At 37.4% G+C, this 15,000-nt stretch overlaps 1 protein-coding gene across 1 annotated transcript in view; it reads right to left on the minus strand.

The window, feature by feature from the left end:
* Window positions 1-9,127: 9,127 nt before the first annotated feature.
* The window catches only part of LOC136842150 (cyclin-dependent kinase 11A-like), a 40,855-nt gene continuing 34,982 nt past the window's right edge, over window positions 9,128-15,000 (minus strand). Inside the window, exon 4 of the mRNA XM_067109510.1 lies at window positions 9,128-9,291. Coding sequence (XP_066965611.1) covers window positions 9,128-9,291 — 164 coding nt within the window. The remainder of the gene's footprint in view (window positions 9,292-15,000) is intronic.

Below are 15,000 nucleotides of genomic sequence, written 5' to 3' on the forward strand. Positions count from 1 at the left end.
ATGTATATATATATATATATATATATATATATATATATATATATATATATATATATATATATATATATATATATATAAATATAAATATATAATTTCTCTAAATTTATCCGGCGGAAGACAGATGGCGCTGACAGTCAAATCTGTACCGATAACTTCTACTGCAACTACGTATTCTGAACCCACACTACTCTTCAAACATGCCTTGTTGTGAAGCAATGTACCTCTGTAATCCGTCTCATATATAAACAATAGGTTTATTTTTGTGTCACCATTAACAGATGTCACCCAAGCAAGCACAAGCCTCGATAAACTGAATGTCAGGAGACTCCGCCAAAAGATTTCTTCAGACTGATCTTTGAGTACAGATGTTTTATGGTACAGATGTTTTATTAAATTCCTTACGTTGTTCTGTGAGGATTATATGATGCCCACACTATCCTCCGTATTAGCTGAAGCCACTGGTGGAAAGTTCAGAATGAAACGACAGAGTGCCAAGAACTTTTGTGTATTTTAACACACCTTCGGGGCACAAAGTATACGAAAAGTACTTGGCACACTGTCGTTTCATTTTGAACTTTCCCAGTGGCTTCAGCTCAGAGACAAAATCACGCTTTTACTTTTGTGATTTCTAAGTAGTATCCTCCTTATATGAATCATTCTCAGATATAGAAAGAAAACTAATGGGCTGGAATATTTCAACTATGAAAATGATGAACATAGTTAAGTAAGCATATCACAAAACAAGGAAAAACATTATCACTGGTTTCTTAACACACTTGATTCACGATAAAGTGAAAAAGAACGCAAAAAACGACCATTTTGAACCCTGAAAGATAATGCTCAAGAACTCTTTTAATTCATGCAAAGGTTCTTTCAAGCGATTTCTGTAATGCAAATGAAAGCATTAGAGCATTTTTGAACACTGATTAGCCCGAATAATAAAAAACAGTTACCTAAGATAAACTACACAATTTATAAGAAATTACAAACCTTGCCAAAGTGAATATAGAAAAAGATAATGTTACGTGACTACATGGCAAAGCATTCTCATGGGAGGAAAAGATTTCAAAGGTACGAAATGGCTTTGTTAAGGGCAAGTTTATTTAACTTGATTACTGACAAAAAAGCAAATAAAATACTGAATTAATAACGGCATCATATCCTGTTTAAATCTCGTTGATAAACATGTCTTTTTCTATTCAGCAAATCTGTCAAAAAATCTCTGAGAGAGAGAGAGAGAGAGAGAGAGAGAGAGAGAGAGAGAGAGAGAGACAAAAAAAAATCACAGCGATGCTTCTCTCTCTCTCTATCTCTCTCTCTCTCTCTGACAATAGAACACACCTTTCTCCATTCTCATTCTCCTTGAGTATACTAAGACTATCTTCGTTTCTTTCTCTCTCTTCTCTCTCTCTCCTTTTCTCTCTCTGCTTCTCTCTCTCTCTCTCTCTCGCTCCCCTCGTCAACCGGTAACAAGCACAATTCAGCCCTCCCCTCGTAGCACCAGCCAATGTTTGCCGAGATGAATAATTGAGGAACGCACGGGTGGTCCAACCTCTTCCCCGAGTCAGTACGAGCAAGCGACCAGAAAAGAAGAAGAAGAAGCAGGAATGATGAGAGAGAGAGAGAGAGAGAGAGAGAGAGAGAGAGAGAGAGAGAGAGAGAGAGAGAGAGAGCTCTAAACCTGTAGAGCAAAAGACCAGAAAAGAAGTAAGCAGGAATGATGAGAGAGAGAGAGAAAGAGCTCTAAACCTGTAGAGCAAAGGACCAGAAAAAAAGTAAGCAGGAATGATGAGAGAGAGAGAGAGAGAGAGAGAGAGAGAGAGAGAGAGAGAGAGAGAGAGAGAGAGGCGAAGCTCTTTCTCTTTCGCTTGAGAGACGGAGATAGAGACTTACTTTTGAAATGAGTAATAGTTAAAAGATCAGAATATTAAGAAATTTCTAAATTTGGTTGCGAAAGACCTGAATGCTGAGAGAGAGAGAGAGAGAGAGAGAGAGAGAGAGAGAGAGAGAGAGAGAGAGAGAGAGAGAGAGAGAGAGAGAGAGAGAGAGAATATGAAACTATAAATCAGGTTAATCTAAACTAGAGGAAAGCTAAGAAAAATTCAACAGCGAAATGAGCAATAACACAAACCATTAACAGAGAGAGAGAGAGAGAGAGAGAGAGAGAGAGAGAGAGAGAGAGAGAGAGAGAGAGAGAGAGGAAGATGAAATCAGAGATGAAAAAAAGAGAAAATCTTTAGAGAGAATATTACATATCTTAAGAGACCGAACAGAATGATTGGCGTAAACAGAAGAACGATGATGAAATATCCCCTAGAGAGAGAGAGAGAGAGAGAGAGAGAGAGAGAGAGAGAGAGAGAGAGAGAGAGAGAGAGAGAGATGAAAACTAAACACCGAAAAATAATTAAGCGAGGATCCCCTCTAAGAAGTTCGGAGTGAAAAGCAAAAGGGAAAAAAAATGGCTGGAAAGAAATAAGATTTTTTTTTATTTACAAAAATATTTAGAATATAGCTATTGTGACTTACGTTTAAAACTCAAAATTTTTTTTTAATTGAATAAAAAAATAATTTTTTATTTACAACAATTTTAAAACTAAATATTTTTTTAATCTAATACAAAAACTATTTTTTTATTTACGACAATTTTGAAACTCGAAATCATTTTTTATCCAATAAAAAATGATTTTGTATTTACAACAATTTTAAAACTCGAAATATCTTTTTTAATAGAAAAAAAATAATTTTTTTTATTTAGAAAATTTTAGAATATGGCTTTTGTGACCGATGTTTAAAACTAGAATTTTTTTAACTGAATAGAAAAAATTATTTTTTTTAATTTAAAAAAATTTTAGAATTTGGCTTTTGTGACCGATGTTTACAACTCGAAATATTTTTTATCTAATAAAAAAAAAATACCTTCCCAAAAGAATTAATACCTTACTATCAATACTACAGTATTAATAACATTTGATAAAATATCACCACTACAGGATTTATCACCTATGCTTATGCACCAAATTTTACATATCATTTAAATCTACAGAGACGTACAACAGACAGACAGATAGAAAGAGAGACAGACAGGGACAGCAAATTGCTTTACAAGCACTGGAGAAAATGCTTGCACTCAAAGCACAGGAATAATTCAGCAAAGCGAATAAGAAAAAACTCGCATTGGCCAAACCATCGAGAGTCAATTCATTTTCTTGCTCTGTGTTGAAGTTTTCAAACCACAAAATTGTTTTTATAATGATATCAACGACTCTGATCTGCTTCGATACAATGAATCCTCGCCCAAGTGTCTGGGAAAAGAGATGTTTGATATTGAGTCATTGTAGTTGCCTATAGGCTTTGTAATGTTTCTGTATAATGAGGGCAATTTTGTTCATGATTCTAGTTCGTGTTATGACGAAAACATGTGCATGCATTCTCTCTCTCTCTCTCTCTCTCTCTCTCTCTCTCTCTCTCTCTCTCTCTCTCTCAATCTATATATATATATATATATATATATATATATATATATATATATATATATATATAGGCAGAGAGAGAGAGAGAGAGAAATTTTATTATATATATATATATATATATATATATAGAGATAGAGAGAGAGAGAGAGAGAGAGAGAGAGAGCGAGAGAGAGCGCAACATCAACAACAACCAAACTGGATTGCCACTTCTGATGCTGCATGCGTGTCACTAAGCTATCTCTCTCTCTCTCTCTCTCTCTCTCTCTCTCTCTCTTCACCAGCGTGAGAATTGAGTGGGGCTTGGTTGCTGGTAGACGCCCCCCTGACCCTCGTCTTAATGGAGTGGCCACGCCCGCCATTACTGGTTTTGGTGGGCCACAGTGGGCCATGGGCCATGGGCATGCATCTCTCTCTCTCTCTCTCTCTCTCTCTCTCAATCAATCAAGTATAATTTTCAGTGATGTATATTGATGTAAGATTTGACACATTTCAAGGTTACATTCTCTCTCTCTCTCTCTCTCTCTCTCTCTCTCTCTACAAACAATCAGAAGTAATAATTTTCAGTGATATGCACTGATGTCAGATTTAACAAATTTCAAGGTCACATTACTATCTCTCTCTCTCTCTCTCTCTCTCTCTCTCTCTCTCTCTCTCTCTCTCTCTAAAAGTATAACTTTTAGTTACATGTGCACATGTACAGTTTGAAAAATTTCAGAATCACATTAATTTGGCAAATATAAATATATATATATATATATATATATATATATATATATATATATATATATACATATATATAAAAAATACAATCGTAATTTATAAATGAGATGCATATCTGAAACCTATGTAGTTTTAACCTACTGCAAAGATAGTAAGATCGAACCAGTCTATCTTTATTGTATGAAAGGGAAAATATTGAGGCTATTCATCATTAGAACGCTTTAGTGCCTAACAAACAATAATCTAACTGAAATCTACAATAATCATCGTTTCTGAGGAGATTGTAAGAGAATAATTATCCAAGAATCACCACAATTCTCAGTTCAAATATGTCACGACAGCAACCGCCCTACTTGTACTTAAGTACCGCACTAAGTTGCACAAAAGATCCTTGATTTATCTCATTGATTTTTGCCCAAGTGATCCTTCATTTGCGTCATTGATTTTTCCACAGATGATCCTTCATTTGCGTCATTGATTTTTTCCACAGACGATCTTTGATTCGCGTCATTGTTTTTTACCCATTTCTTTCAATTTGCGTCATTGTCTTGTTATCAACATGATCCTTCATTTGCGTCATTGATTTTTCCACAGACGATCTTCTGATTCGCGTCATTGTTTTTGACTAGTATGGTCTCTTAATTGTGTCATTGTTTTATGCCCAAAACGATCTTGGATTTTAGACTTTTGTAAAAGAAAACTACGCACCGGCTTGGTCTGTCCGTCCGCACTTTCTGTCCGCACTTTTACTGTCCGTCCTCAGATCTTAAAACTACTGAGCTAGGGCTGCAAATTGGTATGTTGATCATCCACCTCCAATCAAAACATACCAAATTGCAGCCCTCTAGCCTCAGTAGCTTTTATTTTATTTAAGATTATAGTTAGCCATAATCGTGCTTCTGACAACGATATAGGACAGCCACCACCAGCCGTAGTTGAGTTTAGTGAGCCGCGGCTCATACAGCATTATAACGAGACCACCGAAAGATAGATATATTTTCGGTGGCCTTGATTATAGGCTTTAGCGGCTGTACAGAAAACTCGACTGCGCCGAAGAAACTTCGGCGCATTTTTTACTTGTTTAATTTGTCATTGTTTTATAAACACAAAGAGCTTTGATTTATCTATTGTTCTTTTTGGGGGGGGCGCAGAATATGTCATTAACAGTTAACAGACAATACAGAAATCATCTGTAGACTTCAAATACGAAGAATTAGGATATTTTTCATATACACAGAGTTTAAACCTAAGAACGTTATAGAGCTTAAATTTACAATTCAGACGTTATAGAGCTTAAACTTATAACTGAATTTACAAACTTTAAATCAAACGTTATTCAGACGTTATAGAGCTTAAACTTATAACTGACACGTTATAGAGCTTAAACTTATAACTGAAACGTTATAGAGTTTATATTTATCGTACAGGCGTTATAGAGCTGAAATTTATAACTGAATCGTTATAGAGTTCATATTTACAATGCAGACGTTATAGAGCTTAAATTTATAACTGAAACGTTATACAGCTTAATCGTTAAAGAGTTTATATTTATAATACACGCGTTATAGAGCTTAATTTTATAACTGAAACGTTATAGAGCTTAAATTTATATTGCAGACGTTATAGAGCTTAAACTCATAACTGAATCGTTATAGAGTCTAAACTATACCACTAAAAATTTTAAGGTTTAAAATTATAAGATTAGAGCCTAAACGTATAATGGAAAAAAGTTAGAGCTTCAATTTATAACTGAAACGTTATAGAGTCTAAACTTATGACAAACAAAGTTAGAACTTAATAATAAAAAGAGTTATCGAATTGAAACTTAAAATTTCAAAAAGTTAGAGTTTAAACTTATAATAAAAAAAAGTTAGAATTAAAACTTACAATGAAAAAACTTAGTATTAGAAATTATATCAAAATGTTATTGAATTTAAACTTAAAAAAGTTAAGTGTCTCAATTTGTAATAAAAAAACAGTTAGATTAATATGAGAAAAATCAGAAAGGAAAAACTTAACTGAAAATTTACCCTGCCCACAAAAAAACTCTCCTAAAATAGTTAAAATCTAAATTTATAATTTCAAAAAAGTTTTAAATAATAAAACTGGAAAAAAAGAGAGACCTACTTCACAAACAGATCTTACCAACAGAAAAAAATAATTTAAAAAAACATAATCCAACTGCCTCCTCCTCCTCCTCCTTCTCCTCCCCTCCTCCTCCTCCTCCTTCCCTTTTCCTTTCCCCCTTCTCCTCCTCCTCCCTCTCCTCATTCCTCCCCTCCCCTCCCTCCCCTCCTCCTAATCATCCTCCCCTCCCCCTCCTAATCCTCCTAATCCTCCTCCTCTTCCCCTCCCCTCTTCCTCCTAATCCTCCTCCTCCCCCTTTCCCCTCCTCTTCCCTCCTCCTCCCTCCTAATCCTAATCCTCCTCCACTTTCCCCTCCCCCCTCCTCCTCCTCTTACCTCCTCCCTCCTAATCCTCCTCCTTCCCTCTTCTTCTCTTCTTCTTCTTCTCCTCCTCCCTTCCTTCATCCCCTCCTCCTAATCCTCATACCCTCCCCTTCCCCCCTCCCTCCTCCTCCTCCTCCTTCTCCCCCTCCTCCTTCTCCCCCTCCTCCTTCTCCTCCCTTTATTCCTCCTCTCCCTCCTCCTCCCCCTCCCCCTCAGGACGAAGCAGAAGCAGTAGAAGCAGAAGAAGAAGAAGAAGAAGAAGAAGAAGAAGTAGAAGCAGAAGAAGAGAGAAAGTTAGCCCACTTTGCCCCCGACAGCAACAAGCTGTCATCAGCCTCATGAATCGAACTCTTCCTCTGACTCTCGAGTCCTCTGTGAGAGTCGACTGAACAACTGACAAATGGTTCGAAGCCGCTTCTGAACGAAATGAATCATCTGCTCGAAATCTCTCTCTCTCTCTCTCTCTCTCTCTCTCTCTCTCTCTCTCTCTCGTGGTTCTTCTTCTTCTTCTTCTTCTTCTTCTTCTTCTTCTTCTTCTTCTTCTTCTTCTTCTTCCTGTTCAAAGCTATTTCGAGCTACAGGTCTGATTACGTACGAAAGTTTAGATATGTATAAAAGGGTGGTTTGTGCAAGTACTTTGAACGTATTGAAGGAGTGGTTGCGTTTTAACATTACGTGGTCAAGTCTCTCTCTCTCTCTCTCTCTCTCTCTCTCTCTCTCTCTCTCTCTCTCTCTCTCTCTCTCTCTGTTTTCTTATAGTAAAGTACTTCTTGCATCATCAATGCAGGTGAGTATTTGGCAAAACCCGAAAAAAATAAATAACTGATGAGTTCTGCCCTACTGACAGAACTGCCAAGCTGGGACCATTTACTCATTCTCTAAAATACCAAGGAAAGATGGATCTCAGTAAGATAATAAGATAACTTTAAGATAATATGGGTTCTGACAGTACTCTACTAAGAAGAGACTATTTATATATTCTCTACAATAACAAGGAAAGAGGTAATTTCAACCAAATATCTTTAAGATAATACTCTGTTCTCAGACAAACATGGTTCATGGTACATTTTGTCAAGCTATGTTTGAGCAGTACTCAGAAGTAAAAATATTATTTCTCTAAATTAATACCTTTTTTTACAATTAATACCTACCTTACATAAGGACCTGAGATTGACAACAGAGTATTCCACTTTCTCAATGTGTCACTGTTGTTATCTTTAGCTCAATATAACGTCTAAAGCTAATTTTATAATATCCCCGAGGTAAGTGCTTACACTATTATGTGCAAGCTCTAGAGACCTCACTGTAAATAAAAATGGAACCCAACAATTTCATAAACCGTATTTTTAAAAATCAATTTTAATACCGTTCGTTCTCAAGAAATTAATTTTTCTCTCATGTGGGCTAATTACCAAATCATCCTTTTATAAACATTATTATTATTATCATTATTATTATTATTATTATTATTATTATTATTATCATTATTATTATTATTATTATTATTATTATTATTATTATTATTATTAATATTATTAAAAAACATATAATGGTAAATTATCCTTTTGAGGGCATTATTATTATTATTATTATTATTATTATTATTATTATTATTATTATTATCTCGCACATTTCCAAAGTGCTTTCAAGCAACGCATCTCAACTGCTTGAGAGCAAGCAGCAACCAGACCTTTCATCCCTTTTAACCTGTTTCTGGGCTGGGACTCACCTGTAAACAAACTCTCTCTCTCTCTCTCTCTCTCTCTCTCTCTCTCTCTCTCTCTCTCTCTCTCTCTCTCCATCAGGCGTTACCTTTTCTCTCCTTACATCTTAAAACAGAATGCTTTTTCTGTTTCTCTAGAGTTTAAACTCTCTCTCTCTCTCTTGCAGTTAAATTCTCTCTCTCTTTCTCTCTCTCTTGTAGTTAAACTCTTTTCCTCTCTCTCATGCAATTAAACTTTCTCTCTCTCTTTCTCTCTCTTGCAATTAAACTCTCTCTCTCTCTCTTTTCTCTCTGCAATTAAACTCTCTCTCTCTTGCAATTAAACTCTTTTCCTCTCTCTCTTTTTCTCTCTCTCATGATATTAAACTTTTTCTCTCTCATGAAATTAAACTTTTCTCTCTCTCTCTCTCTCTCTCTCTCTCTCTCTCTCTCTCTCTCTCTCTCTCTCTCTCTCCCCCAGGAGGAGGTTAAGGATCTACTACTATACAGTTGCTCCTTTGGTTCGCGTAAGAGAGAGAGAGAGAGAGAGAGAGAGAGAGATTCCGGGGCCTCCACGACGATGATGGTCCTTCACCTCACTCCAACTTGTATACTCACAACTCGCTTCTCTTATCTGATGCGTGAATGGACTCCACGGGACTCCTCAGTGGCTCTCAGGATCCCATGTTGACATGAAACCTCCTCCTCCTCCTCCTCCTCCTCCTCCTCCTCCTCCTCCTCCTCCTCCTCCTCCTCCTCCTCCTCCTCCTATTTGGGATCTTTCCTCAACCCCCTTCCCTTTTACTGCTTAACTTTTCCTGCTTCCCTTCCTGTCCCATACTAAGAAGGTATGGGAGTCCATCTTCCTCCTCCTCCTCCTCCTCCTCCTCCTCTCCTCCTCCTCCTCCTCCTCCTCCTCCTCCTCCTCCTCCTCCTACCTCTTGGGATCCTTTCCTCAACCCCTTCCCTTTTACTGCTTACCTTCTTCACCTTTCCCCCTTCCCCTCCCATACTAGGAGGGTATGGGGGAGTCTGCCTCTCTTTCTATGCCAGGAGGGTAAGGGGGAGTCCTCCTCCTCCTCTTCCTCCTCCTCCTCCTCCTCCACCTCCCACTTGGAATCTCCCCCCTTGATTATTCCTTCCCTTCTTCCCCTTCCCCTCCTCTCCCTTACCAGGAGAAGGGGAAATCCTCCACCTATCTTTCCATCTCCTCCCCACCCCCTTCCTCCCCCCCCCCATCTTCCTTCCCTCCTTCCCTTCTCCTCCATAACCAGGAGAAGGGGGAGTCCTACTCCTCCTCCACCTATTCCTCCCCCTCCCCCTCCTCCTCCCTAACCTCTCCTTCTGTTGCTATTACTCCTATATAGTCCTTCAAACCTTTTTTTTTGTACAAAGGTTCTCACTCATTCGCCCCTTCCCATTCGCGCGCCATTTTTCTTCATCTTTTCCCTCTTCACGATTTTTTCTTCCCCTCCCCTCCCCTCTCCTTCTTCTTCTTTTTTTCTACCTTTGCATCTTCCGCAATGTACTCCAAGATTCCCCTTCCCTTTTCCCCCCCCACCTCTTATGTTTGGTGGTGGGGGGGGTGTCCGAAAATTGTTCTGGTTGAGATGATAGGTCCAGGTTTAGTGCCTGAGATTTTGTGATTGAGATAGAGATTAAGAAGTTTGTAGCTTGAGACTTTGTGATTGAGATAGAGATTAAGAAGTTTGTAGCTTGAGACTTTGTGATTGAGATAGAGATTAAGAAGTTTGCAGCTTGAGACTTTGTGACTGAGATAGAGATTAAGAAGTTTGTAGCTTGAGACTTTGTGATTGAGATAGAGATTAAGAAGTTTACAGCTTGAGAATTTTGACTGAGAACAAAATCATAAGTTTATAATTTTTTTAATCAAAATTATAAGTTTATAATTTTTTTAATCAAAATTATAAGTTTAAAATTTTTTGTAATCAAAATTATAAGTTTACAATTTTTTCAAATCATATTTAGGTCACGCCTACAGTGCACCGCGCGAGGTACGCTGACGACACTTATCCCCCCCTCCTCTACGAAGCATTTCATTATGTTAAGGAGCGTCGACAAGACCTCTAAAAACAAGATAAACTCCCTGCCACCTCTTTAAGACCATCCAATACCGACTCCCATTCTTCTCAAGCAATCGCCGCATAATAAACCCACCACCAGTCGATTCTCGACGATTGCTCAGACGCGCCCATAAATCTGCTTGAAAAAGAGCTAAAGGAACATCCCCACCCGCGTACAGAAATGGCTAAACAAAGAAACACTAACGAAGGAAAGTCGCAACTGTTGCCAGAACTTGGGGGCGGGGGCGGGGGCGGTGGGCCGGGGCGGGGGCGGTGGGCGCCTGGGAGTGTTTAGATCTTCAATTCTGCAAATGCGGACCAATATCCTGATGGCCTTGCCGGAAGCTGTGTCAACACCGGAAGAGGCGGGAAGGTGCAAAAAAAGTCCTTCCGTTGTCAAAGACTCCAGTGTCCTTGTTTGCGCTAATATGACAACGGAAGCTGATGGGATCGCCCTAATTCACTGGGGTGTGGGGTGGGGGCGGAGGGATTTAAGAATCCTTTGGTATATATGGTTCAGAATACCAACAAGACCGTTTATTCCAAGATAGTTGAGTATCCTCTGATTCTGTCCAGCTAAATAGCGAACCTCCGCTTTCTACACTTCCTATCATCTTCATCTCTCATTTCTATGTCTCCCTATTATCTTCTGTAAGCTCTTTCCAATGAACACCATAATATTCTTTGGAAGCTTGAATTTCTAGCGAGTGGCCCCCGTAGTCTTGTTCCACATGACTAGGGTTTATTTTCTGAATAATGATAATAATATTAATAATAATTATAATAATAATAAGTCCTGTTATTTTCTGTAACTTCTTTCAAATGAACACCATTATATTCTTTGGAGGCTTGAATTTCAAGTCAGTGGCCACTGTAGTCTTGCTTCAGATGAATCAAGAGTTTGTCTCTTGAATAATAATAATAATAATAATAATAATAATAATAATAATAATAATAATAATAATAATAATAATAATAATAATAATAATAATAATAATTTTGTGAGTTCAGATGAACACCATAATATTCTTTGGAAGCTTGAATTTCAAGTCAGTGGCCCCTGGAGTCTTGTTTCATATGAATCAGACTTTATCTCTTGAATAATAATAATAATAATAATAATAATAATAATAATAATAATAATAATAATAATAATAATAATAATTAAACCTTCAACTGCGTCGAGAAAGGGGGAACCAATCTTCGCTGTATTATATTCAGCTGAAGGATCACTCTCTGACTCGAGCAGGTTTAAAATAGATGAGAAATGACCAACTGCCGCCTTTGACGTTACACACAAGAGGCTTTGCATAATGAGGAATTAATGAAACTTAAAATCAAACCTCGCTTCAGGAACCCTTGGAAAGAACGAAGCTACTTACACCACAAAGTGTCACTGACATCAGACACGGAAGCCAGTGACTGTAAATTCAGTGTCTTTACAGTCACTGACATTAGACAGTGAAATCAGTGGCTGTAAATTCATTATCTGTAACTTTTTGGATTCCCTAGTGTACCTGAATTCATCATCTTTAACTTTTTGGATTCTCTAATGTATTTGAATTCACCATCTTTAACCTTTTCAATTCTCTAGTGCATTTGAATTCTTTATCTTTTTGTCTTTAACTTTTTGAATTCTCTAGTTTATTTAAATTCATTATCCTTAACTTTTTGAATTATCTAGTGTATTTGGATTCAATATCTTTATCTTTTTGAATTCTCTAGTTTATTTCAATTCAATTATCTTTAACTTTTTGAATTCTGTAGTGTATCTGAATTCATTTAACTTTTTCATCAATTCTCTAGCGTATTTGAATTCATTATCTTTAACTTTTTTAATTATCTAGTGTATCTGAATTCATTATTTTAACTTTTTGAATTCTCTAGTGTATTTAAATTCATTATCTTTAACTTTTCAATTCTCTAGTGTATTTAAATTCATCATCTTTAACTTTTTCAGTTCCCTAGTGTATTTAAATTCATCACCTTTAACTTTTTGAGTTATCTAGTGCATTTAAATTCATCATCTTTAACTTTTTTTAATCATCTAGTAGGTTTTAAATTCATTATCTTTAAATTTTTCAATTCTCTACTGTATTATGTATTTTTTTAACTTTTTTAATTCTAATTTATTTAAATTTATCATCTGAAACTTTTTCAGTTCTCTAGTATATTTGAATTCATCATCTTTAACTTTTTCAATTCTCTACTGTATTATGTATTATCTTTAACTTTTTCAATTCTCTGGTGCATTTGAATTCATCATCTTCAACTTCTTCAATTCTCTCCAGTATTATAAAATGTATTTCGAGTATATAATCCTCCTTCTTAGCAAGGAAAGCAACTCATTACCCTCCATTGAAAAATACCCCAATTTCATCGTCTCAAAAGTTAAAAAATTTTCGTTTTGACTTTCACATTGCCATCCAGACCGTGATGAATACAATACTATCCCTCCCCTTGTTTACTGACCTTTTGTCTGCTGACCCGCCTTGACCTGAGAGGGGTCATGATGCCATTTTTGGACAGAAATGGAATCTAATGAAATTATGGCGGACAGTACGCAGTTGTAGAAGCCTTGCATAAATATTCACGTTTCTGGGAATTGAAAAGTTGCAACTGCAGCCCAGCGGGAGAGAGAGAGAGAGAGAGAGAGAGAGAGAGAAATGGTAGAGAAGAGAGAGAGAGAGATTTGGCTTGGTATGGAATGAGAGAGAGAGAGAGATCTCGCTTGATGGAATGAGAGAGAGAGAGAAAATTCGAGATGGAATGAGAGAGAGAGAGAGAGAGAGAGAGAGAGAGAGAGAGAGAGAGAGAGAGAGAGAGAGAGAGAGAGAGATTTGGTTTTTGATGGAATGGGGAGAGAGAGAAAATCGTTTGAGTGAGGAGAGAGAGAGTCAAGAGAGAGAGAGAGAGAGAGAGAGAGAGAGAGAGAGAGAGAGACTTTTGGCTTGATGGAACGGGAGTCAGAATGAGACAGAGAGAGACAGACACAGAGAGAGACTTGGCTTGATGGAATGAGAGAGAGAGAGAGAGAGAGAGAGAGAGAGAGAGAGAGAGAGATTTGATACTTTCCATGACAACTGCAAGATGAATAACGAAGCGATATCTTCACCGCCGAGACTCTCAAGTACTGGCAAATACACGAAACCTAACCTGCTCAAGCCAATAAACCAAATGAACAAATTGAATAACAAATGAATGACTGAATAAATAAATTATGACGACGCAATTAGCACATAAAATTTCAGAAAACAATTTTAAATCAATTTCTTTTGTAAATATTCATTTACTGACACACTCTTGCATCATCAACAACGCCAGGTAGATGACCTTGAACAGCCAGGAACATTTCTCTATTAAATGGAACAAAGAAGTTATTAGATTTAAATGGAATTTAATATATATGAAAAGAAGCTCTCTCGGCGTCTTTCTACATGGAAAGGTATGTGCATCCTGACGTTATGAGGTCAGTAGTAATATATTCAAATATTAAACAATATGAGGTTAACAATAACATCACAATAAGGCAACTCACAATCGTCTGAAGGCCATAGTTCTTTCAGAAAGTAATAAAGGAATATTAAAAAGTGTTGTTTTAATGTTTAGCAAGGCCACCGTAAGGAGGTAGTGCCTCCAGTGCACCTCACGCGGCGCACTGTAGGCATTACTTAAAAGGGTGCTTGCGGCGTCCCTTGGGCCCGTAGCTGCACCCCCTTTGTTTTTTTTACTTTTACTTGACCTTCATCCCCGCTTCTTTTCTTCAGTCTTGCTGTTCAGCCTCTCTGACTATTGATGCTTAGGGCAACTTAGGGGTTTGATGGAGAGAGAGAGAGAGAGAGAGAGAGAGAGAGAGAGAGAGAGAGAGAGAGAGAGAGAGAGAAGAGAGAGAAAGAGGTATGAAGCAACAACGGAGAGAGAGAAAGAGAGAGAGAGGGTGACAGAGAGAGAGAGAGGGTATGAGAGACACGGAGAGAGAGAGAGAGAGAGAGAGAGAGAGAGAGAGACTAAAGGCACAGACATCACGATCATCTGTAAATAAAAAAAAACTCCTTTTTGTATCCTTTACTAAATCGCCAATTCGATCAAAGATATAAAAAAAAATAAAAATATATACAATAAAAAATCTAAAACTTTCTATCTTTCAATTATGAATGAAATGAATAAACTGAATACATTTTGCATCCCCCCCAATAAATCTAATAAATTTACTACTAAATTTATTACTACAGCCGAGATTTTCAGGAATACCGACGCACCTCGGAATGTTATGTATGTGTACATGGCCGCTAACGGCATCTCTCTCTCTCTCCTTTCTCTTTCTCTTTTTCTCCCTCTTTCTCTCTTCCTCCCTCTTTCTCTCTTCCTCCCCCTTTCTCTCTTCCTTTCAACCCTCCTTTATCTTTCTCTTCCTCTTCCTCTCCTCTCTTTCTCTTTCTCTCTCTCTCCATTCTCTTCATCTCCTCCTTTCTCTCATCTCTTTCTCTCCTCCTTTCTCTTTCTCTCCCTCTTTCTCTCTCCTTCCTCTCCTCTTTTCTCTTTCTCTCCCTCTTTCTCTCTCCTTCCTCTCCTCT

This window comes from Macrobrachium rosenbergii, chromosome 9 (genome assembly GCF_040412425.1).
Source record: "Macrobrachium rosenbergii isolate ZJJX-2024 chromosome 9, ASM4041242v1, whole genome shotgun sequence".
NCBI classification, from domain to species: Eukaryota; Metazoa; Arthropoda; class Malacostraca; order Decapoda; family Palaemonidae; genus Macrobrachium; species Macrobrachium rosenbergii.